Raw genomic sequence first — 26,895 nt, forward strand, 5'->3', positions numbered from 1 at the left:
ATACAAGTGAGGAGGCACTGCACTACATTAACATTTAATCATTCGTAAAACAGTTTTATCCAAGACAATTTATTTTTCTAAAAAAAAAAAATTGCTTGCGATGTCAAGTTTACGGAGTAAAGAACCACCAGGAAAAATACAAATATGTGATACATGAACACATAAAAAGACCAAACAAATATTGGTGGTATTGGAGAGAAGCATAAGATATAAACACCTTCAGTGACGGGCTGCAGTTTGGAGGAGCGTTCAGAGTCGGGCGAATGGAGAGGCTCCGGTTCCTTCAAGTTCTCCAGCGGTAGGAAGGGGTCATAGTCTGGACTACTCAAGTCTGACAGGTGAATGGGGAAGTAACTGGGGTTACTAAAGCTTTGAGCACCGTATACGCAACCATGGAGGACCTGAGAGATGGACAACAGAGTTAGAAATACAGTGTGGCAGGTGCAGGAGACAGCAGACGGGAGTCTTTTACCTTATAAATGCAACTCAGAACAGACTTATCGTTTGTCTCTTTGTCAGAGGCTCCATCAACTGGCTGAAGGAGAGTTTTTGGAGGTAGAGCCATGACCCAGTCCAGCAAACACAGCAGCAGAGAAACAACCAGCTAGAGAAATAAAGAAAGATATAAACATTATAATTGCTTTAAAATTGAGATATATGTGAAAGTGACCTATTTGTCAGATATGGTGACCCATACCCGAAATGTGACCTCTGCATTTAACCCATCCAGAGAGTACAGCAAGTCGTGAACACACGAACACTCAGAGCAGTGGGCAGCTATCACTGCAGCGCCCGGGGAGCAAGTGGGGGCAAGGTGCCTTGCTCAAGGGCATCTCAGTTGTTACCAGCCAGCTCTGAAAATCGAACCGGCAACCTTCTGGTCACGAGTCCGACTCTCTAACCATTAGGCCACGACTACCCCTTTGTATATGTAATTTCAGTCTGTTTTTAGCTCAAAACCATCAGACATATCGATTTAGACTTATCTTGTCCAGTTACTTTTTGGTACTTTCTTTGTATGAAAACATGAGCAACCTAGACGTTCTGCAAAAAGTAATCTGCGTACCCTTTTGTCCAGCTCATGAGGGGAGGACTCTGTGGCCGGCAGAAGGTAAGTAATTGTTGCAATAAGGACCTAAAAAGCAGAAAAATAAAGTGAGCTTGAGGTTGTTCAACAGGTTTCATAACTGTGCTTGTAATGTGAATTTACCTCCACAATTTTCTTTGGAGTGTTGGGCGGGAACTTCTGCAGATCGTCCACGTAGTTTATAAGCAGGTGAAGGATATCCGAGGCCGCCAGGGCAACGGTTTTATTCGAGAACTGGAAGGAAAACACGAACAGTTAAAATCAGCCCCGTCAGCAAACATTCATGTGCTTAGACAGGTGCAACAAAAACAGCAAATTGTGACTTGGATCCTATCTAAGCCGATTATAAATCTAGGGACGAGAATTTGCCTAATGCTGTTTAATGGAACGCACCCAAAGGAAAGCGAAGACCCTCATGTCTAACCATTCACTGTCACACCGACACCACAGAAACTCCTACAAAACAATTGACCTCATCACCAGTCGACTTATCCACTTGGACGAGACTTTGTGCATGCGTGCTGGCCCAAGGCTTCATTTCAGGCAGAAATGCAATAATTCCTCAAAGTCTCTGAACCGTGCATTCTTCCGTGGATTAGCCTTCTGTCTGTGAGGAGCGGAGAAGCCAAACATGTTGATGGTCCAGATTTAGGAAGGCTGGTAGGGGTGGGTGCAGGGAATATGGAGTAATCTTCTTCTGGATGAAGAGAAGATACTTGTGCCAGTGTCGTGAGCCCAGGCATCAGGAACAGCTACACAACACTGAGGCCAAGGGCAAAGCCTTCATTTTTCTGCTCTGTCCACTCACATTGCCAGTGAAGGTTATAAGACACAACAATCTTGTTTCTATTTCTTTTTAGAACAGAAGATGAACAGGACTTTTCTGGCTCTTTGGAGACTACAATGTTTTATGTAGTCATGCTTTAACGTTAACATTTTTTTAAAGGTCAGGATGAAGGATTGCAACTTTTGTAGATGCAAAAAATCTAATTAAAAAAAATTGTTACCTTGAGAGTGACACAGATGACATTAAGTGCTTCTTTGATCTGTGGGTGTTGCGTGCCATGAACCAGCTCTTCACAAAGCCAAACCCCCAAACTACAGAGAGCCACACTCCTGCAAAACAATCAAAACGGGTAACGTTCATTATAAAATGGGTCACATCTCAGTTTCTATATTGCATATTTACGTTCGCCATCTGTCTGCCCCTTCTATGACCTTCTCCAAAAAAACAAAACTTTTTTTAAGTGAGTCAGGGGGGCTTCTAATGACTTGGGAGGATTAGCATTGATTCTAATGGGACTCGAGTCCTGGATTACTTTATATGACACTGGTCCTAATCTGTCTAGATGTGACCAGACATATAGACCAGCATTGATTTTGATCCCATAACACATTATTTAGTTATGAGTTATTAGTCTGTCCGGGATGAGGCTTGCTTGCTTTGTCACAAAAAATAGGTGCATGTACTGACCTGAAAAAACAATACTATTAAAATGATAATGATAAAAGATAATTAAGAAACAGAAATTAGGATTAAACAATGGTTTCTGAAGGAAGCTACTGACCCTGTTACAATGATATGTTAATCTTTAAGGGGTCATATGACACGGCTAAAACAAATATTATCGTTTGTTTTAGATGTAATACAATGTGCATACACGATTTAAGGTTCAAAAACGCTGTATTTTCCACAAATTTTCTTGTATGTTTGTATCTCCTCTTTGCCCCGCCTCTCTGAAACACGCAGATTCTTTACAGAGCTCATCGCTTTGAAAAGCGAGGTGTGCTATGATTGGCCAGTTAACCAGTGCGTAGTGATTGGTCGAATACTGCAAGCGTGTGACGGAAATGTAACGCCTCTTACCATATTTGGAACATCAGGTTCCAAAGCAATTGTACTGACAGGTACGCCCACCTTACTTGCGTATACATTTGGGCAGCCTTAGTCAAATCATACCACGAACTGATGTAGATTTGTGGGGGTGTGGTTACACGAGGCGTTTCAGGCAGGTCTGGGTGAGCATTCGCTTTTAGGTAGAATGCATCTTTTGTTCTGACACTTTATTTTTTGCAATTTTACATCTAATTTTTTTTACGTCTTTGCAATTTTACGTCTAATACATACATGGGCAACTTATAACACACCAAAGACACAGAAAAACACGTATTCGTGCCATATGACCCCTTTAAAAATGTATGTATTGTATACAGTGCTGGGTACGTCACTTCAAATAAATAATTGCATTACTCAATATTTCTTAATAATTAACATTGACCATATGGACACCAGAAATTAAACTCTTTAAACTCAAACTTTAGTTAAAGATCACTGTAAGAACCTGTAAACATTACACTTTTCAAGACACGTATTTTCATACGAATTTCAACAAATGTATTAATTCTGCACTTCTAACTTTCACGCAGTAACCTAAATTGTTTAATTTAATGTCTTTTTACACAGTACTGTTGAAAGTATATAAAGTACTTACTAATATAGTATACATAAGTAATTAAATTACCTAAAAATAAAGAACAATCCATCAGTTTACATTTTTTAAACGACATTATTTAGTTATTTATATACCCTCAATGTCAAGCTTTATTTCTGTTGTATCACACTGGGCAGGCCCTCCCGTGGTGAAATTTCATTGGTTAAAAATGGTTTAAAAAAGCTTTAATGGCTTTGATCTTAAAAATCTCCACATAGATAATATATCTTTTCATTGGCTGTTTTTGTTGCTTTATTACACTTTATCAGAAAAATGACACGTCACATTTTTGCAACATTATTGAAACAAAGTGGGGAAAATGGGATTAGAAAATGAAATCTTGTGCGCTTGTATTAGGAGCACAGCTCAATGTGTTAAGAGTGAACAAGGACAACTTGTCAGTGTTCACTGAGTTTGTACCTTGCTGGTGCAGAAGGCTCATCTCTGGCTGAGTTCAAGATGTGTTTGATTATGTGCTCCTGAAAAAGAAAACCAAAATATCCCTGTTCATTACAGTTTTGGGCATTTCTTGCACACCAGATCCAAGTTGTGAAAATTCATATTGTGTTGCTTTTGCGTGTGTTATTTTGTTTCAAAAAGTTTTGAGGTCCGTAAGTTTTCATAGTGCATGAAACTTTTATATCTGAAAACGCCAAAGAAACGTTGATTCTTCCTGATATGAGGTCGCAATATATTGGCCGCAAAATCATGTTGAAGGAACTGTCTAGATCCTGATAGATCAATTTCATTCCTTCTTACACACACAGAGACATACGCACAACACATTCACGCACAGAAACATGAGCGATACCGCACACGTTCCCACCATAGACAGATGCACAGAGCGAGATAATGCGGACAGACAAACAGATAATGATCCGACACAGAACACACCGCTCACAACAGACGCAAAATCTGACATAAAATCAGCAATCTGGCAACTCTGAACGCGACATATCCAACCATCTGGAAAATCAGCATCTGTGCGCGCACGCAGCAAAAGAGGATCGCGTTAACCACAGTCTTGTCATTCACGGCCAGCTCCTTGTCATCAGATGCCATCATGTGAATTTCTGCATGCGGGTGATGGACACCTCCCTGCATGGGATTAGCTCCTTAGCGCCGCTCTGAACAACACGGCAACACAATAACAACAACCCCGCGGAGGCTGTGTCAATGCACCCTGCATTACTGATGGCCCATTAGCACATTAGTGCCAGAAGGAACAATTACAGGGCATTTCCATGCACTCTAAACAACCGTGGGACAAGCATACATTCAGCCACTTCGATCTGCCAACGGGGTAAGCTTGCGATCAGAGGTTAAACGCAAGCTGTGTAGAGAAAAACATATTGAAATTTTTAATATGATACAGGACGTGATACCTTGACATCTGTGAATTTTGTCATGATGATCTCAGCCGTTGTGGGGTGCAGGGCGGGAAGTTCCTTATACAGGTTAGGGATACATACGAGGGACCCCAACAAAATCTGAGCCTCCACCCGAGGAGCCTGAGAGATGATCAAAGAACAAGAAACGTAAATGGAGAGAAAAACAAGACAACCGATACTATTTGGAAACCGTTGTGGTTTCTTACGTTAAGGGACGAGCAGGCGGTCACTCGGCTCGCTGCCACGATGAAGTCCAGGATGAGCATAGTTGCTCCAGGAAGACCAATAGAGAAGAAGCGTGGAGAACAGTGCTTGATGATGGTGTTTACGATGTCCTGTGAGACAAAGAGAAATGGTTTTATCAGAACGGATTAATTCTACTTGTTCAGTTTTAGGAACACATAGACACACACCTGGTCTTGGTGAAGCAGGCCACAGTGCATGATGTTGTAGAAGTGCATGAGGAAGTCTGAGTTAGGGGAAACGTCCTGTCTTCTCTTCATGATCTTGCAGATGAGCTTATAGGCGTGGAGTTTTCCCTGTTTATAGCGTTCGCCAAGCATAGTGGCCTGCAGACAGACAAATCTTGGTGAAGTATAGATTTATGAAAGGCACACATTCAGATTTCTGAAATTAAAAGATGTAAAACAGGTGGAAGAGGAGTGAGACAGGCATACGAAAGCAGATCTACAAGAGCGAAAATGTACTAAACAAACAAACTAGTTAAGAAAAGAAACTAATCAAAAGTAGGGCTGCTCAATGATTAATCGGCGATTTGCCTTTTATTGCATCCAGAATAAAAGTTTGTGTTTACATTATATACAGTATGTCTGTGTCCTGTGGAAATGTATTTTGTGTTTATATGTTTATAAACACAAACGCCTACATATATACAGTATGTGTATAATTATGAATGAATCCTTTTGACAATAATTATTTATTTACTGCCAAATGACAGTTTATCTGGAATTTTCTTGGTGTGCTCAACCACCATTTGTTTCGTCTTAAGAGCGTTCAATTTCAAATTGTGGATTTGTCTCCATTCAACCAATGTAGATACCTCTTGTCTATAGTCAGTTTCATCATTGTCAGTTATTAAACCAATTATTGTAGTATCATCTGCAAACTTGAAGATTTTAACTGATTCGCTATGTGAAACACAATTGTTACATTGAAAATAACACAGGAGACAATACACAGCCTTGTGGGGCTCCCACACTTTTTGTTAAATATTCGCATGTATATATTAATATTTATATATAATTTAAATTATACATAAACATTTATATTTTTAAACTTTTCTTAAATATATACATGCATGTATATGTGTTTATAAATACAAAATTAGTTTGCACAGTACACAGACATATATATTATGTAAACATAAACTTTTATTCTGGATGCGATTAATCTTTGAACAGCCCTATATAAAGGCAAAAAGAAAGCGAGAAAAAGCGAGAAAGCCAAAAAGCAAAAATGAAAGCAAGAAAAAAGAAATAAAAAGAATAACAGACAGATGAGATTTTGCAAATTAATCAAAAAGAAGGTTAGACAGATAGAAAATTGTGATTTTAATGATTTGAAGCTTTTTTTGCTATTCAGAACAATTAATTATTCGAGAACTCACTTTGAAGAGCCATGGAGTCAGAATGCGAAGAGGTGGAATCAGATCGGGCGGAGGTGGAGACGACTGGTTGTCAAGGGAGATCCCGAGATTGTCTCTGATCTATGACACGAAAAAACAGAGACACAAGGACGTTCTTGCAACTGGAATTTGATTAGCAACCAGCACTGTAAATCATCCTTTAAGAGCATTCTGAAGGACTTTCAGGAGTCTGTTTGTTTTTGCGCGTGTGTGTGTGTTCACCTTGGCCAAGTTCTGCCAGAGTTCACAGAGGTAGTCAAAGACCTGTGCATGGATTTCAGGGTCCTTGATGGAGTTGACATCTCCCAGAATGCCTAGCATTCTCCTCCACATCACAGTGGCGACATCAGCGTGCCAGCCGGTCAAGGTACCTCCGGACATCACGCTGCCATCCTCCGTCGGAAATTCGCTGGTTTCTGTAGTTGTGCAGAGTCATTATAAATATTTCAAGAACCACCTTAAAAACACCTCAGCAAGAAACGTGTGTATACGGTACCGAGGTCATCAGGTGTCTGCAGGACAGAGTGATGCATTTTCTCATCCAGCTGCAGGTCTTTATGTTGGACGTGTTCGGCAGTGAGCGTGGCCGGGGATGGCGTCTGTGATCGGGAACCTCCAAGCGAGTGCATGGGAGACGCGCTCTCTGAACCTGAGCAAACAACACAGTCATGCGCTTAGAAATTAAATGATTAATTTTAGGCATCATCTCTATCTAGTGTCAGCAGGGCATACCGGTAATAGTGACTGTATCAGCCGATATGCCGTGCTGACTGAGGCTGCTCGTCTCCGAATCGATGTGGAGTGTCGTAAGGCTGGACAGCTCCTGTTCCTCTGCCGTCTGTCCTGCTCCCCCCAAACTATCCTGATCAACAGAGCCCAAAGTGCACGTCTCAGGAGGGAAGCTGAAATCTGCACACAAACAAAAAATTAACAACCAGTCTCTCCAAACACAGCCAACATTTTGAATTCAACCAAACTTATGCACTTACTCTCAAACTTGTTGACATACTGAAAAGCGTTAAAGGAATCTGATTGGCTATCGGAGCTTATGAGGTCACTTCCGCTGGCACTAGCTGGTGAAGTCCACTCAGAGGGCACACCGGGGTCGTCCGCAGGTCGTGTGGCGTTTTGGCGGTTCAGGAGCTCTGGAAGATCTTTGGGGATCTCCAGACTACCCGGGCTACTGCCACGTCTTGTCATGCTCTTTTGTGTGATATTTAAAGTCAATAAGATATCAAATTGCTCTTATTTACTCCCTGAATAAATAACATTGGTTTACGGTACTCTAAATAAAAAAATTGTTTTCATTAACTTTAATTAAAATGTAATTACATTCTATGTCTATGAAACCAAGGTTGTGCAGGTGGGCAAAAAATACTAGCCTGATAGGATTTCTACATTTGGTAAAGAAAATGGACAGTTCTAGACATAATGTGTTTATACGTACAGAATTGCCCCGGGCTCTCAGCCTCTCCTGAATGAACTCATCCATAAGATCACTGACGTTCGGGTTGCTGTTGCCGGCGTCGTTGGACATGGGCCTCATTTTGGGTGTCAGCTCATCTTTATTGGCTACGTTTAAATAAACAACAGGCACAAGAGGTCTTTTTAGTAACTCAGCAGAGGTCAGAAACAAGTACTGGTCACACACAAGCATCAACACAGACCGATGTGTACTGACTGCTTTTCTCTTTTTAGTTTCTGGATCTGTCTATACCTACTAAGTGAACTACTACGTACATGTATATTTGCATTTGGGGACAGTGAGAAAATAAATACAACTTCCTTGAAGGACAATAGTTCCACGAGTTCCTACCCAACTATTGTTAATGTAGAAATGAGGGCTGTCAGACGATTAATCGTGAATAACCGCATCCAGAATAAAAGTTATTGTTTACATAATATATGCCTGTGTACTGTGCGTATTAATTTTGTATTTATAAACATATACACACACATGCATACATTTAAGAAAAATATAAAATATACAAATTAATAAACATTTATATTTAATTTCAATTATTAAATAAATACATGTAAATGTTTCCTAAATATGCATACATGTATATGTATGTTTATGAATAGAAGATTAAAATGCACAGTACATAGACATATAATGTATACTTTTATTCTGGATACGATTAATCACGGTTAATCGTTTGACAGCCCTAGTAGCCAAGTAATCTTATATTATTTAATTACTCACGAATGTTTATCATATACAAATGCTTATTGGTAACTTGGTAATACTAGCAATACATTTCCATTCGAATCAAAATTTTTCAGGTGAGCCTAAAACTGAGCCAGAAAACTTTCATTGAATTTATTTTATTGAAATGTTCATCATTTAATGATGTTTTAACAATGTTTTTATTTTTATTAAAACGTTTTCCATTGTCACGGGTTTGTTTACCAGACAGCATGTCTGAATCTATGGAGAGCATCTACGGTTAACCTTCTAAAACTGTCCTGAGGTCATGAAAATAAGCAAACAGAAGCATTATCACTTTTGTCCTTTAAACACAAAATTCTATAACATCAACATCAAAACCACTAAACAAAGACACAAATAAAATTCTTAAACGGAAGCCAATCACAGAACTGATTTCATCCAGTGAAGCGATGCAGTTACTCACAGTTCATGCAGTTCCCTAACAGAGACAGACAGACAGAGACAGAGCGAACCATGGAAGTCCAACCCTAGGAGTTAGTGAGACTTAACGTGCCCGCGGTTAAAGTAAGACAGCGGTGAGTATGTTAGAGGGGACACCCAAAGAAACATGAGGCAGTCTCCATCCCAAAAAGCAAAAGGGTTAGGGGAGCCATTGGTTAAAAATCAAACAAACAAGGCCACTCTTTGGGCACGGGTGCATGATGGAGGCTTTGACTATAGGCATTTGAATACTCTCTGTCTGGTTAGTTCAGACTACAAGCTGTGTTTAAGTCACAAGGACCCTTATGAACTAATAGCTTGCATAATAAACTGTCACCAAGGGTCATTCTAACAGAGGTGGTGGCATTTCTATTATAATGACTGCTACTGTGTTAATGACAAGCTGACAAACCTTAAACAGACATGTAACATATTAAGTTATCAAAAGACAAGGCTCAAAGATGCTTCTGCTGACTATGAAAACACACACGGTGCTCGATTAAAAGAAAAGTGCTGCCCTCTACTGGCAATACAAAACACTAGTAAGCCTTATGGAAATAACTGGATGAGTCTGTATGTTAAAGAGATTGTTCGCCAGAAAATTCATGACTTGGTAAATGTTCGAAATCTCTTTAAAATAGCCAGTTCCAACACATAAAACTAAGAAACAGCTATTCTGTATCAAACAGTGACTTTTAACAGTGATCAGTGTATTTTTATGAACGTGTCAGTGTGTTTGTGTGTGTAAGTGTGTGTGCGAGAGATCGACAGAGGGCTTAGAGAGGTAGGCATGAGGTCGCATGCAGCATCCAGGGGAAGAGGGGCAGCAGAGATTAGGTCCCCGAAGCTTGAGGAGGAGGGGAAGCCGTCCCACAGGTGGGAGACCGTTGATCTTTTGGGAGTCATTTTGTCAAATTGAGCTACTTTAAAAGAAAATACAAAAAATTCAATCCGCATTCAGCAAAAATCAAACAGTCACAAGAAAAGAAAAAGGGAAAACGGACAGGCGCTGATTACTTTTTGTACATCCTCCATGTTGATTGAGCCAATCGAGTCCTCACCTGATGTTTTTCTTCCAAAATAGCCCATTACGTGTGCATACAGGTCCTTCAGGTGCGCCTCGGTGGCGGGCCCTTTGCCGTGCCGCTGTGGTGACACCGCCTGGGCCTTGGGTTTGGAGAGGGCATGGACCATAGACTTATACACACCACCCAACAGCGCCGCCTGCTGCTGCCGTGAGGGGCTGCAACCAGACTCCTGAGACCTAGAGCGGGACCCTCTTGGGCGGAGAGTCGGGCGACCGAGCCTGCCGCGCCTTGCCCCGCTGGTGGAGCTTTTATCCCGCTCCGTCACTTCGCAACAGACGACTCCCTCCCCAACCCCCTCTTTGACCTTTGGCGCTGCCCCGCTTCCACCAACCGAATGGAAGTGGCCGAGACGGCGAAGCCGGGTCTTCCAGTGGGCCTCTTTGGGGTCCAAGGGGTTGTGAAAGAGCACAGACTCTGTGGACGGGCGGAAGCTAACGTGCACCCCACCGCTGTGACGCTTTTTTGGGTCCGAATGGGAGAGTTTGGTCCTCTGTGTTACTTGGGACGGCTGTGAACTAAGCTCACTCTCACTGACTCTTTCCGTAGCGTTCTGCCGGTGTAACTGTGTGACTTTGCTGCCCTCTGCTGGATGCATACTAGGGACGATGTGCGGCTCCTCCTGACTGACACCTTTCTGGGTAATGCTCAAATCCCAATCGCACTGCTCTAAACACTCATACAAACTTTTCTCGCTCTGCTCCATCTCTCTATCCCACTCCAGAGCCCAATCCCCACTTCCTCCAAACTGCACTTGCCTGCCGTTCGCACCTGTCTCCGATTTCTCCCCAAACACCTCTAAATCGTTCTCTTTGCTACAAAACTCCCTGAAAGCACTGAAGACGTCCTCCTCGCCGTCACCTTCGATCTGACTGACCGGAGCGACAGCAGGACACGACCAATCAGGAATAAAGGGGGGTTCCTGCCCTGGCATCTGGCAGAGGTGGTCATAGATGCTCTCACCCAATTCTAGGGATGCCTGGCTGTCGGGGGGTGGTTGTGGGGTCGGGGTAAAGTGAGGGGACTCGGTTTGGGCCGAGGTGGTAAAGTGGGTGGAGTGAGAGGGACTGTCAGAGACAGGAAGTGCACCTTTGACCCGCTCGGTGATGAAGGGCTCCATGATGTCAGAGGCGCTGCTGCTGCGGGGGAGGGGGGGCTGCTCCAGGTCACCGGAGGCTGAAAACACCTCTGACGACGGAGTCTCCTCGCTCTGAGAGCAGTGACGAGTCCGCGGCCCGCGCTGGGCCATGGGAGGTTCCTCCAGGTCTGAATAAAGACAGAATGATCAGCACGTTGGAGAATGCAGAAAATATAACATATAAGACTTATGAAAAGAAGCACACAGCGATACTGTCCAAGAGCAAACTGACGTTGAGCCACAAGCATCCGCACAGCAGAATTCAAGAGAGATCTTGAGAGGAGGGGTGGGCGGTATGACTAAAATATGGCACGAGTAAATTTTTTTGTTGCAGTAATTGTATATAAAACATTAAAGTTTAAACTGTAAAGCAGAATGTCTACTAGATGTTATACCGTCCGTCCCTACTAGGACATGATAAAATACTCATGAGGTTTAATGAATCCTGTACAATACCACTGTGGCCACATTTTACATGCAAAAAAAATACATGCATAAAACACACATACAAAAACATAAGTCATAACATAGACACATTAAAGGGGTCATATGACACGGCTAAAACGAATATTATCGTTCGTTTTAGATGTGTATGCACGATTTAAGGTTCAAAAACGCTGTATTTTCCACATACCGTGGAAACATCAGGTTCCAAAGCAATTGTACTGACCACCTTACTTGCGTATACATTTGGGCGGTCTTAGTCAAATCATACCACTAACTGATGTAGATTTGTGGGGGTGCGGTTACACGAGGCGTTTCAGGCAGGTCTGGGTGAGCATTCGCTTTTAGATAGAATGCAACTTTTTTTCCAGACACTTTCATTTTTGCAATTTCACGTGTCTAATACATGCATGGGAAACACACCAAAGACACAGAAAAACACGTATTCTCGCCATATGACCCCATTAAGTGAACCACAAATGAAACCTAAACTGAAAATGTCATATCACAAGCAAACAAAACAAGGCAGTAACTTCCAAGATAAATAATTGTTCACCTTGTCATCTGACAAAAAACATAATGGCAGTCATACTGAGAATGCAAATTCTAAACATTCAAACAAAATGATTGCAAGACACAAGGTAGACAACCTGTAGAAGTAGTTTTTCTCAAAAGACCTGGGTGTAAGAGGGGTTTATTCAAGTGATGCAAAGAGCAAGATGAATAATAGTGGAGATTCACAGGCTGGGCAAAACAATCAGGCACATATACAAACTAGGTCTGTCAAAAGATTAATCGCGATTCATCACATCCAGAATAAAAGTCTGTGTAATAACATAACATATGTCTGTGTACTGTGCATATACATTTTTTGTATTTATCAAAACATACACGTGCATATACAGTATATCTATATATATCTCTCTCTCTCTCTCTCTCTCTCTCTATATATATATACACAGTATAGGAATATTTACATGTACTGTATATTTACAAATAATTGATATATATATATATATGTTTATTAGTTTTTTTTAAAATATGCATGTATGTTTGTTTTTATAAATACTAAATTAATATGTATGCACAGCACACAGACATATATTATGTAAACACAAACTTTTATTCTGGATATAGTTATTCACGATTTGACAGCCCTAATACAAACACAATAGGGATGCACTGAAATATAAACAACTTTAGCTGATCATGCTTTTCCTTATGACAGATATAAATCAGAAGGCAGATGCTATAAATCCAAATTTTGTGGTCTGCTGTTTCAAAAAGCTGGTGCTCACATTGGAGATTTGATCAGGTGTTATTCACGATTTAAAGGGACAGTTTACCCAAAAATGAAACATCTCTCATCACTTATCCACCCTAATCTTATTCCAAACCTGTATGAATTTCTTCTGCAGAACACAAAAGAAGATATTTTGAGATATTTTGAAGAATGTTGGAAACCAACAACATTGGAGCGCATTGACGTTGTATGCAAATACCTTCTATTGTGTTCCACAGAAGAAAGAGTCATATACTGGTTTTATAAAAACATGAGGGTGAATAAATGACAGAATTTTGGGTAAACTATCGCTTTAAGATATACTCTTAAATGAATACTGTAGTCCCCCTTCAAAATGAAAATTTTGTCATTATTTACATGCCCTTTTGTCATTTTAAACCTGCATGATTTTCTTCAGGAGAACTCAAAAGATATTTAAAACAAATGTTGGTAACAGAAAGCCTTTGGTCCCTATTGACTTGCATTGGTTTTGTGTCCATACAATAGAAGTCAATGGGGACCAATGGTTTTTGGTAACCAACATTTTTCAAAATATCTTCTGTGTTTTGCAGAGGTTTAAAATGGCAACAAGCTGAGTAAATGATGACAGAATTTTAATTCTGAAGGTGAACTATTCCTTACATTGTTTTAAAGGAATCAAAAGCAGGCAACTGTATGTGGCTATTGTAACCTGTAATAGATTATTGTCTAAAATGTAAAGAATTTAGCTCAAATGATCTGCCATGAAACCAGCTGATCAGCTGAAAAGATATTATCAGTTGATACCAAAAAAATATGCGTCCTCTTAACACACACAGACATGCAAGACACCTACAAGATAACTCACAAAGCAGCTAAAAGTGCATAAGACACTGTATCACATGCAGTATTTATTACCAGCACAACTGTGCAGACAAACACAAGCATTGGCATTCGGGGGCCATGGATGCGGTCGGAGAGGAGTGTGCCGATAAGAGCGGAGAGGGCTCTACCTGACAGCTCATCAGCTAGGGGAGTGAGCACAGAATCAGGCAGGAGAGGGTGTACGGGGTGGATCAGGACAGGTGCGCTTTTAGCACTGCGGATAAAGGTTGAGGACAACAAACTGTCCCCCGTAGAGCAACTACGCAGAGCTACAGCACACGCACACACCCAGAGAAAGAGAGAGAGAACAACAACCAGACGGAGAGTGAGACAGGAAGTAGGGAAATGGGAGGCAAAGAACATGACGTGTTAGAAGTGGTAAGAGTGAAGGAGGAAGGAGAAAAAAAGAGAGTGATGGCAGAAAGCAGTGAGCATTGGAAACAACACAGGAAGTGACCTGTGCACTTTATGTCAGGGCTATTCAACTTTGAATGAAGTTGAATAGCCCTGCTTTACATAATCTATCAGAGCTTCTTAAATCAACTATAAACATGAACATCGTATCTATCATCATAATCTATTCTTGAGATAAGAAACATGACATGTTAAATATGTATAAAAACAATTTAACATTGTAGTACAAAGATTTTCAAAAAGAATGGACAGGAGGTGTCCGATAACCCGACTTACCCACTGTCTTCTGTCTAACTATGCTTCTGGCCTTCTCTACGCCTGGAGATCCAGCTGTGGTAGCACTGCGCTGTCTCATCGCAGCCTCCTGGCCCGGCAGGTCTCGACTCCAGCCTTTAGAGAAAGAGCGATCCACAACAATTTTCTGCCCCTCATGGATGCCACCTAGAGATCATCAAAGAAACATTTCTTACCCAGGTGAGGGTGAGGTAAAGCGGCATTTGTGTGATTTTATGTTCAATATATTCTCACCTTTGCCTTTGTGTTTCTTCTGTTTCTGCTCGCTAAGTTTGTCCAGGGGCAGCTCGTTCAGGTCCAGGTTGTAAAGATTGCGAGCGAGTACCTTTGTAAGTGTTTCCATGGTAAGGGACCACTCGGTGACCAGCTCTTCCCAGCATGTGAGAGAGGAGAGTACAGACAGCAGGTCGTCCCACAGCTCTCGAGAGATGTACACGTTCAGATTCCCTTTGATCCAGGCCACGATCAGAGTCTGAGCAGAAAGTGTATGAACTTTTAGGCATCTCAAATAAACACCAAACTCATCTGGTAAGCAAAAAACTGATATCTAGTGGCTAGTAGTGATTTTTTTCGTGGTTGATTGATTTGTGGGTTTTGCAATGGCCGACGGCAAATTTCTAAACTGCAGGATGACTGATGGTCGATAATGTGTAAGCTAAACTGTACAGTGCAGTATTTAAAGGGACAGTTCCGCCAAAAATAAAAATTCTGTCATCATTCACTCACTCTTGAGTTGTTCCGAATCTGGTTAAATTTCTTTGTTCTGATAAACACAGAGAAAGATATTTGGAAGAATGCTTGTAACCAAACAGTTCTTGGCCACCATTGACTACCACAGTAGGAAAAATGACAATGGTAGTCAAAAGTGCCCCTGTTTGCTTTCCTACATTCTTCAAAATATCTTGTTTTGTGTTCAACAGAACCAAGAAATTTATAAAGTATTTTTTTCTACTATGGTAGTTAATGGTGGCCAAGAACTGTCTGGTTATAAATTCAGATTGGCTAAATAGGACTTGGTGTTATAATCCTACTATTTCACAGTTGAACTGCCCAATAGGACATTCTTCCCAATATTTTTCTCTATGTTCATCAGAACAAAGAAATTTATACAGATTTGGAACAACTCGAGGGTGAGTAAATGATGACAGGTAACTGTTCCTTTAAAAGCCATCATATGATAGTGAGCGGTACCTGAAAAATTGCCCCAGCCAATCGGCCCGATAACGTGTTACTCTTCTTGCCATGAGGCATGATGGATGGAGGCCTCTTCATCACATATTCGGTTACCCTTAGCAACACCAACAGGATCTGTTCCCTAATTAGAAAAAACACACACACACACATGTTGGGTTTCCATGTTTTATGGGGACATTCCATAGACGCAATGGTTTTTATATTGTACAAACTGTATATCATATTCCCTAACCCACCCCCTAAACCTAACAATCACATACAACTGTCTGCTCTTTTAGATTTTCACAAAAGTTAATTCTGTATGATTTATAAGCTTGTTTCCTCATGGGGACAAAAAAATGTCCCCACAAGGACAAGGATTTTGGATATTGCCATCTTTGTGGGGACATTTTGTCCCCATACCATAGGGTTTACCCTTCCCACACACACACACACACACAGTAATAGCCCGTTAATTTCACAATTTTGTATTAAACTAAGTAAACGCTTCGAGCAGAGATCCGAGACCAGAATGCTGAATTTAATTTCTCACTGAATACTTAAAACAGACAATCTGATTCAAGTTTCAAAAAGAAAAGTTGTACCAGCTCTTTTGGTTCATGGTCTCATGCATGACCAGACTGCGGTATATGTTGAGCACACGCTTGCACATGTCAACATGCTCCTCCAGAAGGGTCTTCATCTCATTGGCAGCCTCGAGAAGGAAGACATTAGAGGAATTGGTGATGAAAGCCTGCATGAAGAGAGAGAATGTGAAAAGTACATAAGATTAATGGTGTCTTTCTTTACACATCTGAGTTAATGCTAAAATTCTGCATCTGATCCACCTCAGTTATGCCTTCTGCAGGTGTTGCGAATGCAGTTTCATAAAGTCTTGAAATGAATTAGAAGATTGATGTGTAAGGGTTAGTACTGTGGTTACCTGTAGTGTAGCCTGAACACCAGCATGAACGTTGTGCTCCAGCATCTCGGTGTCAGATGATCTACTCCTGCACCAATTAGAGTTTCGGTTGTGAACGGACACAGTCATATCCTACAAACACAAACACATTATGCATTAGTGGGTACAAAACAGTTATGTCCCTGTAGCTCAGTTGGTAGAGCATTGTGTTAGCAGCCCAAAGTTATGGAATGCACCATTTGTTTTAAATAAAAGCTTTTGACCAATGCGTAAATGCAAATATCTTCAACAACTTGAGCTACAATCAAAGTTTGCTTACGACATCATACAGCGGTACAGCGATGGTACATCAATACTTTTGTAGTTCCAGTAAGTCTATTAACAGCCTGCCAGTTTCTCTCTTTTCTCACCTCCTTCTCTCTGTCAGCTCCTTGCTCATGGGTGGAGTCCAGCTGGCTTGAGTATTGGTCTTCTTCCGGCTCTCTCATAAACACAGGCTTATCCTGCTGAGAAATCCATTCCTGATACACCCGTACCACCTTACGCATGGCTGCGGCTTCACACATGGGCAGCAGAAAGGCCTGTGGGATTTGACAAATTGTTTAGATTCAGTTTGTATATTTTTAGACTCTATGATGATTATTTCCTTTAAATATCTTTAAAAAGATGAGAGGTTGTCAGGCAACATTGAAATATGTAGGCATATTTAAAGATTCGTACCCCGAAGAGTTTAGACTTTTGGAGATCTTTAACACGTGGGCTACGATATATAAACTATTTGTGTTTAACATTTGACAAGGCCACGGTGTTCCGATACTTCCCTGTTCCTCTTTGTTGACATCAATTCACAACGTTTCCTACATCTGAACAAAGAACTCTCTTCACCGACTTCTATAATATGGCTTACACTTCTCATTTCTGTTCACAGGACGTTTAGATTTGTAGAAGCTCTCTGTTCCTCTTCTTAAAAGCTCTTTGTCCTCATGAGAGAATTACCTGTCGAAAGATCTCCGTGATGAAGTTGACGTTGGTTCTGGAGGAACAGAGGACCCGTCGGACCACTTCGATGTCGGTGAGGTGCTCCTCATCTATGCTGCAGAGACTGGAAGTGCTGGGCTCTCTCTCGGTCAGGGTGCTGGTGTTGGAGTGCGACTGCTCCGGCTCGCCACCCCCTCCCGCGTCCAGAGAGTCCTGTCTCTGTCCCACATCTTCTCGGGCAGCTAGGCCTGCTGCCGCTCTCTTAAAAAAGCAATTATAATGCAATTATATCGATTATTCGGCTATTTCCGTGCTGCTAAGAGTGCAATTTGTGTAATACACAAAAATAAATAAATAACTACAATGAATAAATGACCGAGTTGTTAACTTTGTCTACAACTTAGAAGAGGGGAAAACTTAACCCAGGGTCAAAACTGGCCTTTTCTCAGGCTTAAAAAAGATGACACCCCATTTTAATGTAAAATAACAAGTATAGCATGAAAAACGTTAATGCGTTTACTGCCGTCCCTATGTACTATGATTTTTGCATATTTAACAATAAAAAAATCTGAGGGTTCAAACCCAAAACCTTACAGTTTCCAATATTTAGTCTGCATCACCTTCAAATGTGCAAAACGCTTATTAAAGGATCCTTGCGCGCTGTTACCTGTATATTCTTTGGCACGTTTTCTCCTTCCATGCCAGGGATGTGTGTTCCTGTGTTTGGCCTGGGTTCCAACCAGAAGGACACCAGCCAGCGGATAAATATGACTCTGGCATTGAGGAAGTTCTCTTTAGTGCAGTACAGGGCTTCATTGGTCTCTGGGTCTCTTTTTAAAACTACGTAGTAAGGCTTTGGTCTCATTGGTGGGACATCTATTAAAAACAGGACCGACATACACATTAGACCTCTGAGCAACATATATAGCTTTTAAAAAAAGTATTTACTTTGCAATATATAGCATTTTCCATGCAGCCTTACCCAGAATAGGATTGTACAAACTGGTCTCCTTGGAGAAGTTGGGGAAGATATGGGGAAGGTAATACTTTTTAAAATTGCCGAAAAGGAAGGCGAACCCCTTTTCGTGATTCTCCTTACATTTCCACTCCAGACTTTTGGCCTGTAGGAGCAGAGAGCACACAATAAGCTGAGCACATGCATGGGGATACAGCAGTCAGTTTTTTGAGATGAAGAAGTGGGTTGGTGGAGGCAGGCAGCGCGTGGTACTGTTGTTTGTGTAAGGGAGGGTCTGAAGCAGAGCAGCCGCTGTAGCACAAGGGTGTGCGAGGGTCCAGACAGCTGTGCTGAGGGTATCTTGGATCAACCGCATGCAGATCTAGGGTCATGTATGATTGTTCCAGCAGGTTTCTGCAGCAGTAGTATCAGGTCTGTACCGGCCAAGTTAGCATCAGCATAAGCAGGGTTAGTAGGAGGAGGGGAGTACCTGGTTTACCATGTATTTAAGAAGAGCCTCCAGTAAGTAACCGGTTAGATCCTCCTGGGATTTATCTCCGGACTGGGGTGGCACCAGGGGGCTTATCTCTTCTGGAGTGACTTGGGCTGTAGTAGAGGACAAAAACTGTTAAACAGTGTAGAATGCAAAATAGATACTGTATTTAACACATTAAATTTCACAAAGCATGCTTTATAAAACGCAATGTTTTATATTATTTTATTTAGCATATAATGCAATATTTATGCATGTACCTTCTTGAATGGCTACTTTTTGTACATGCACATAAATTATACGTGGCTTGCACCTTGTTAAGTTTTAATTCAGACTCCAGCAAGACATAAGCAGTTAAAATCAACACTAACACTCCTGAAGGTTCAGAGGAGGGCTGATGAGATTATCCAGGGTGCGAGGGCCTAGCTCGGACTGCGGTGCTGGGAATCCTGGGATCAGACAGGCAAAGATCCAGAGCTGCTCTTTTAGGGTGTTGTGTTGTAGAGCCTGCATCCATAGAAGGAACAGACGCACACCTTCCCTGCGGATCTATATAACACACAGAAACACATGATCAGAACCAGACAATATGTAAGATTAATGCATGAAAGATGAAATGATAATTAAAAACATTTGACACTTTTCAACATTATGAACATCCACCAGATGTCTGTGAACAATGATAACGTATTTTGTTCCCAACAGAATAGTATGCACATCATTTTTTAAGGGAAAAATAATATAGTCAGTTTATTGCATATATAAACTTCAACAAAGCCTTTCAAAAATGTGAAGAGTTTGGTTCCAAAATGAGATAAAGTGCTCCGTTTAAAAAAAAATCAAAAATCATGTTTTTTATGAAGTTATCATGTTTTTATTGTGTTAGTTAGCTGTGTTTTTTGAGTTATTATGGCTTAAATCAAAACAAACCAACTGCAGTTTGATTGATATTAATTGGAATGCACAATAAAAAAGCTTATTTTTGTTATCTCATTTTGGAACCAAACTCTTCATGTATACCCACAACTAAGCAATCAGAATATATTCCAAAGATGCTATAAAATATAAGTAATGTATAATTTAAAATCTCATATAATATTTGTAATACCTTTAGGGAGTTTCCAGTGTGTAGCAGTTTCTTTAAAATGAGACCTAAGAAAAGACACAACAGTTTAACCTGAGCATTGTTAAATTTAGGCAAAGCTGATCCTTCCACTGTACATATTTACACCTTATTTTAAAAACGGTCTACGTATTGTTTATTGAAGTGCAGTGTCAGAGTTCTCGGTCAGATCTGGGTATGTCTGGGCCTCAGATCCCTGGCAATCTCTGTTTCTCTTGGTGATCTGTGTATCCTTCTGCTAACAGACTTTGCAGCAGAGGAAAAGGAAAGACCACCTTCCAATACAAGACTTCAAGACAGCACCACAACCAGAAGCAATGTGACAGATTCCTTTTTCAAGCAGCTTGAACCAAAATATTTATTATCCATTACATTTACATCACATTTATGCATTTGGCGGACGCTTTTATCCAAAGCGACTTACATTGCATTGTACTATACGTTTGTTTCTGACTATGTGCAATCCCCTGGGATCAAACCCATGACCTTGGCATTGCTAGCGCCATGCTCTTACCACTGAGCTACAGGAAAGCTTTTATATTATATATTTACATCTATTATAGTCTCATTGGCTTTATCAAACTATTAAGAAGAGTAGACAAAATAGTAGACAAATGCTTACCTATGCTGTGGAACTGCCATCTTCCTTGTATTCGCTCGGGTAACAGCTGTAAGATTTTCTGCAAGAGAAAAAAACTCTATGTAGCATGTCCATATATAATGGCTTCATGTCAATCATTGAAACAAGAAATTAGTTGATTCACAAGTGTTATGACATTTAGATGTATGCATTTAGCAGACGCTTTCATCCAAAACAACATACAGTTTATTTAAGCTATACATTTTATCAGCACATGTTCTCGAATTCGAATCCATGAGAAATAAGTGTAATATTATTATGTAATATGTATTTACATTTACAAAACTGTGGTGTGAAAACACACACGTCTGGCTTTCTAACAACACTACAAAAGTCTGGAATGTAGCAATAGTTTTCCTGCAACCAGAAACCACACTTGTCTAATCCCGATAGTGGATTTAAATACACATCCATGTGTCTAATAAACACAAACTCGCTGGGCATGACTCAAGAGCGTGTGCTGTTGGGTGCGTCAAGAAAACACCTGTTCAGTGCGTGATAACAGCTATGTGAGTTTATACTTCATTAAAGACGCATACATTACATGTTGGCTGAACGGTCTGATGGTCCCATGCCGGTATGAGCAGATGAGTCTCACAAACCTGTCAATATGTCTGCATGATCTAATAAATGTGTTAAACTCTTATTTACATAACTTACCTCGAATATAAACAGAATCGAATCAAGCTCCTCTCGTTGTGATTTGTGACCTACAGAAAAGAGAAAAGGAACACAAAACAGAGAATATCAGCAAGGGTTCACAGAAACCCAGAGGACCGCTATTAATAGCTCAACAAACAAGGAGAACGTATCTGGTCTGTAGTACATGAAAACATGGTGCACACATGTGGCATCAAGACAAGCTCAAAACAATCTCTGTGCCTTCTGATCGAAAATTCAATGATCTTTCTTATATCTGGGTAGTGAGCAACGAACAACATTCACAATAGGATTCATTTGGATAGTTTTTATGCACTATAAGAATTAGGAAATACAGTAGAACGTTGTTGACTCAAATAAACTATATGACTGGCACATTCAGTTTACATGTGGCCATGATGGCAAAAAAATGCTGTCTAGATAGGCAGCACACTTGGTTTTAAAACACAGCCATTGTGCCTCAAACGAGAGGTCAAAACCAGCGAGCATTCAGAATCTCTGAATACTCAATAAGCAAGTGTGCAGTGTTCCGAGACATAATGAGGCTGTGTGACTGAGCACGAGTAACTGGGGGCTGGCTCATTTCTGCCATAACAAACCATTGCATGGAAACTTGGCTCATTAACATTCAGACTTCTGTACGCAGAGAGCAAACATGGAGCAGGCCATTTGTTAAGGAACAAAATCAACGCAGCCATTCCTCGAGAAACATTAAGATGGAAATCTTGAGCAGAAAACATTGTGAAAAGACATTCCGCAGCTAATGAGAGATGAGATAAAAATACCAGGTTCTTACCTTTCTGTTTCAGGTTGACCTCGATGGTGACGAAGTTTTCGAAAAACACGTAGTAGATGTGCGAGTAATTCTGCTCGAAAAGGTGCTTGAGTTCCAGAGGCTCGGCATTTTCTGCAAAAACACAACAACGAATAGATTACCAAGTAGTCAGTGAGCTACTGCTTTTTCCAAAACAACTTCAAGAACAATTAAGCCCAGTCTCCCTGGAAAACCTGAGGTTATGCGTCTTGCTCGCAAGCAAAATGGTTAATAAATCAACCCCTGAACCAACAACCCTCTGTTACTTAGTCGAGCACCTGGCTATGCCAACGCAGAGTAGTATATAGTTTAGTTTAGTTTATTTATTTATATAGCACCTTTAACACAACTTAAAGTTGACCAAAGTGCTTTACAAAACATAATGAAACAACAGAATCCAACATAAGTAAAATACAATAAATAATATATATACTAAAACATTACCAAACAACAATCAATATCAACAATCACTACTAGGACATTGCGAGACGCTCCAGGAGGTGAGATCTCAGCATTGTTTTAAAAACAGGGAACGAGGAGACTGATATACAGTATTCAGCACCCTAAAAAGTATACACTTAATATGCATGAATTTCATTGCATTACATAACAAAACATAAATATGTCAATTTAACTATTTAATGTAAAGCAATACTTTATGTAACGAACAAATGCAATTAATCATCTGATGGAACGTTGGTAAATATTCGTAAAGAGTCAAGCGTGCTGTTAGCGACAACAGGGTAGTGTTGCGGTAAGTGTAAAGGCATTCCAAAAGAGTCACTAATTAAATTTCACTACATGACAGAACTGCAGTCAGGGTGAGAATGGAGGGTCAGGGGTCAACCCAATTCCCTCCATAAGCACTATGGCATAAGCACCGGTCTCATAAATCAACAACATGAAAAATGCATCATTATGTATAGAAAAAGCATACATTACAAACTAAATCATATAGTCTGTAATATTCACATAACAATCAGAATACTCCTTTAATGAAGCATTTTTTCATTTATGTCAGCTATTGTAAAAAGCAGCATGAAATTAAATTAGAGATGCACCGATATATCGGCCAATAACTGGTATCAGATTTTTTTCACATTATCGTCTATCCTGTCAATCAAAAGAGGACCAGAAAACACAATTAATTTGTGTAAAATGTTAAGAAACATCACCAGTTTGTTGTTCAATATTAATAGTCATTATATGAATTAATAACATTCAGAAAGTTAAGAAATTTTAATTGAATCTTCAAATCGGTATAGGGCAGATATCACTCTGAATAATCGGCTACAGGTGCATCTCTAAATTGAATTCAAGTCAATTTCATGCTGAACCAAATATTATGAGTTAACATTAAGAAAATCTTCACCATTGGCAATGTCTATGTAACCTGCAGCTCAGCACGGCTGAGCACACCAGTTAATATTTGTGCATGAACTGAAATCCGGTCTGTGGTCCAGCTCCACTTATCATCTGTACCGCATCCATCCCGTACCAAACGGTCCCATGATGACTAAAGATATCAGTCAAGTGCCAGCAGTATGTTTACTGAGCTTGATACAAGACCTGGTACAGATCAACGCTGATAAACATGTGGGTCAAGGGTGACATTTGTCAAGAGAGAGATGTTATAAGCACTGAAGGAGTATGGCTTGCTCAACAAGTACATCCACACAGATACAGACCAGTAGGGTAAAGCATTATCAGTGAGCTCTAGAGCTCTAGCTTCAAGAACAGACAGACTGAGGAGAAATTCGGCAGCGCAGCGCAGAAGAGAGAACAGGCAGACGGATGGTGCTTACACTGGCTGTCGGAAATATTTGTGAACTAAAATAGCACACTGCAGACAGAGCTCTTGTGCTTGACAGCAAACCAAAATCACAAGATAATGGCCCTCGTCTTTAAAGGGATAGTTCACCCAAAAATGAAAATTATGCCATCATTTCTTCACCCTCATGTAATTTCATACCTACATATTTTTTTTCTGATGAACACAGAAAGATATTTGGAAGAATGTTAGTCATTTTCAGTTTCGGAACATCATTGACTACCACAGTAGAAAACATTAGATGGTACTTAAATGTGCCCCAGAACTGTTTGTTTTCCTAAATTCTTTAAAATATCTCATCTTGTGAGATCATCATCATGTTTTCCTACTATGGTAGTGGATGATGTCCCAGAACTGAAAATTGCTAACGTTCTTTCAAATATCTTCTTCTGTGTTCATCGGAACAAAGAAATGTATTCAGGTTTGAATTTGAAACACTCTGAGGGAGAGTAAATGATGACAGAATTTTCATTTTTGGGTGAACTATACCTTTAAAGATAAACTGAATACCACCGTAAAGACATTCACACCAAGAACCTAAAATAAAATCAGGGCTAGATCATAAATTACGAGAGAGCATGTAGCAATCTGTCGAGAACCCATTTAAAGATTGACTTCGCATAAAATATTACTGTTGATCAGCATTTCTCAAGTCCAACATGCTACAGATTTATAAACACAGGAATGTTCATGTAGTGTAGGTCTTAATCATCAGAACAAACTTTGCTGTCAATGAACTGTAAGTATACATATTTATTATACATTTATTTTAACTGTAAATATATTTTATACCTTATACTGTCACATTGGAGGAATTTGTGTCAAAAAGTTGCAGTTACTCAGCTCAACCATTTGAATATAACTTCTTGTTCTTATGTGTCATATCGCAAAATTGCTATCAGTGCTCCTGCCATTTCTCCGCACACACCCATCTGTTTACATTACACTTCCGAAGGGCCAACAATGCACAAAAGCTTAACTGAGCACAGTTCTTTTTTTAGGTGGATGGTGTGAATTGTCTTTAATATGTGAATGCTAAGCCACTTTACAAAGCAAAGTACATCACCGAGACCAATCGTGAATAAATGCGCCGTATTTACCATTACTTCCCTCTACATGATCTAATGATAACATAGGTGTATAGAGTTTGGCACGATACAACGACTGTCAACTAAGTTACTATAAAAAGTGCTGCACATATCAAAATTTGTGAAACATGAAATGGTTTGCAACTGAATACTTAACACTTCAGAAAGCTATGTGTATAGTCAAAGCAGGTTCAGGTCAATGCACAGAGAATGTTAGTGCCTGTGTCTGTGCATGTGTGAGTATGCATACTTTGACATGTAACAGATGATCAACGATTAGAAAGAATGTGAAACATGTCATGTAGTATAAAAGAAAAAATAACTTATTTAGCCATCCTTAAAGTTAACTGCTTTTACCAACTTAAAGCATTGTCACACTGCATTGATTGTAAATCGCATCATTTATCAAGTCATCGCATATCACATTTTTCTTGAATATCGTGCAGCCCTACAGTTTCCTTGCCATTCACAGCAACACATAGTTTTCGCTTTCAAAACAACCATCAAAGTAAAGCAAGCAACACAATGGTACCAGGAAGCCAGAAAATGCCACACAGAGCAATACAGGAAAATGGGTCGTGATTAAACAGTAACCGCTGAAGCCAACATTTCAAATGACACTTTCACACCACGCCGAGGACAAAAGCAACTCGAGATCAGCAGATTCTGTAGCCATCTTTAAGAACCGTCTGAAAACACATCTCTTCCTTCAACACCTGACTGATCAGGTCTGACTTCTATCTCTTTTCTACTCTTTCAATAAAAAAATACCTTAGCTCTGTATACTGTGATAGGCTATATGAGACCAATTTTCTTTTATTGCACTTATGCATTTTGTTGTCCTTATGTTGTTCCAATTGCTTCCCTCATCTGTAAGTCACTTTGGATAAAAGCGTCTGCTAAATGACTAAATGTAACTGCACATTCACAGAGTGAAATCTGTGGTGTTACATAAAGTGTTTTCATATTCAACATTCACCGGGAAGTGTGTGGAGCGTTACAGCCAAACAACTCAAGAACAATCCTGATGCATTGCTTGTGACTTCCTAGACCAATCCCAGAGGAAGTGCTGGTTTATTTCTGGTATTCAGTGATGTTACACCCAGTCCTGGAGAATCAAATCTTTGCTGCCCTCCACCAAAACAAACGGCTGCTCAATTGAACTTTTACACACTAAAAGGCTTGCATTTCACCTTGTATAGCATAAACCCAGCATCACAGTTGACCGAGCATGTCACATCATATATTATATCCAAAATAACTTATAGGGTAACACTTCACAATAAGTTTTTGTCAACATTAGTTCATGAATTAGTTAACACAAACTAACAATAAACAATACTTCTACAACATTTATTAAATGTAATGTTCATTTTATCATTTACAAAACCTTTTTAAATCAAAAGTTGTAACTGTTAACATTAGTTAA

General features: G+C 40.1%; 1 protein-coding gene across 12 annotated transcripts in view; it reads right to left on the reverse strand.

Moving 5' to 3' along the window:
* Positions 1–26,895, reverse strand: part of ralgapa1 (Ral GTPase activating protein catalytic subunit alpha 1) — a 57,596-nt gene that overhangs the window by 29,773 nt on the left and 928 nt on the right. For 5 of the 12 annotated variants that reach the window (XM_057343048.1, XM_057343050.1, XM_057343052.1 and 2 more), the window contains exons 2-33: positions 22,530–22,640; positions 21,734–21,783; positions 21,056–21,113; positions 20,419–20,462; positions 19,682–19,859; positions 19,308–19,423; positions 18,845–18,983; positions 18,530–18,738; positions 17,881–18,123; positions 17,295–17,465; positions 16,906–17,016; positions 16,568–16,716; positions 15,981–16,104; positions 15,024–15,261; positions 14,772–14,936; positions 14,210–14,350; positions 10,330–11,619; positions 8,063–8,187; positions 7,605–7,818; positions 7,348–7,524; positions 7,112–7,264; positions 6,838–7,031; positions 6,598–6,696; positions 5,384–5,539; positions 5,177–5,305; positions 4,965–5,090; positions 4,000–4,058; positions 2,095–2,203; positions 1,211–1,321; positions 1,067–1,135; positions 473–604; positions 218–401 (exon numbers count right to left, since the gene is read on the reverse strand). In XM_057343048.1, coding sequence (XP_057199031.1) covers positions 218–401; positions 473–604; positions 1,067–1,135; positions 1,211–1,321; positions 2,095–2,203; positions 4,000–4,058; positions 4,965–5,090; positions 5,177–5,305; positions 5,384–5,539; positions 6,598–6,696; positions 6,838–7,031; positions 7,112–7,264; positions 7,348–7,524; positions 7,605–7,818; positions 8,063–8,187; positions 10,330–11,619; positions 14,210–14,350; positions 14,772–14,936; positions 15,024–15,261; positions 15,981–16,104; positions 16,568–16,716; positions 16,906–17,016; positions 17,295–17,465; positions 17,881–18,123; positions 18,530–18,738; positions 18,845–18,983; positions 19,308–19,423; positions 19,682–19,859; positions 20,419–20,462; positions 21,056–21,113; positions 21,734–21,783; positions 22,530–22,640 — 5,574 coding nt within the window. The remainder of the gene's footprint in view (positions 1–217; positions 402–472; positions 605–1,066; positions 1,136–1,210; positions 1,322–2,094; positions 2,204–3,999; positions 4,059–4,964; positions 5,091–5,176; positions 5,306–5,383; positions 5,540–6,597; positions 6,697–6,837; positions 7,032–7,111; positions 7,265–7,347; positions 7,525–7,604; positions 7,819–8,062; positions 8,188–10,329; positions 11,620–14,209; positions 14,351–14,771; positions 14,937–15,023; positions 15,262–15,980; positions 16,105–16,567; positions 16,717–16,905; positions 17,017–17,294; positions 17,466–17,880; positions 18,124–18,529; positions 18,739–18,844; positions 18,984–19,307; positions 19,424–19,681; positions 19,860–20,418; positions 20,463–21,055; positions 21,114–21,733; positions 21,784–22,529; positions 22,641–26,895) is intronic. The other 7 variants (XM_057343056.1, XM_057343057.1, XM_057343058.1 and 4 more) reach the window with 4 other exon arrangements.

Source organism: Triplophysa rosa, linkage group LG10 (assembly GCF_024868665.1).
Source record: "Triplophysa rosa linkage group LG10, Trosa_1v2, whole genome shotgun sequence".
NCBI lineage: Eukaryota > Metazoa > Chordata > Actinopteri > Cypriniformes > Nemacheilidae > Triplophysa > Triplophysa rosa.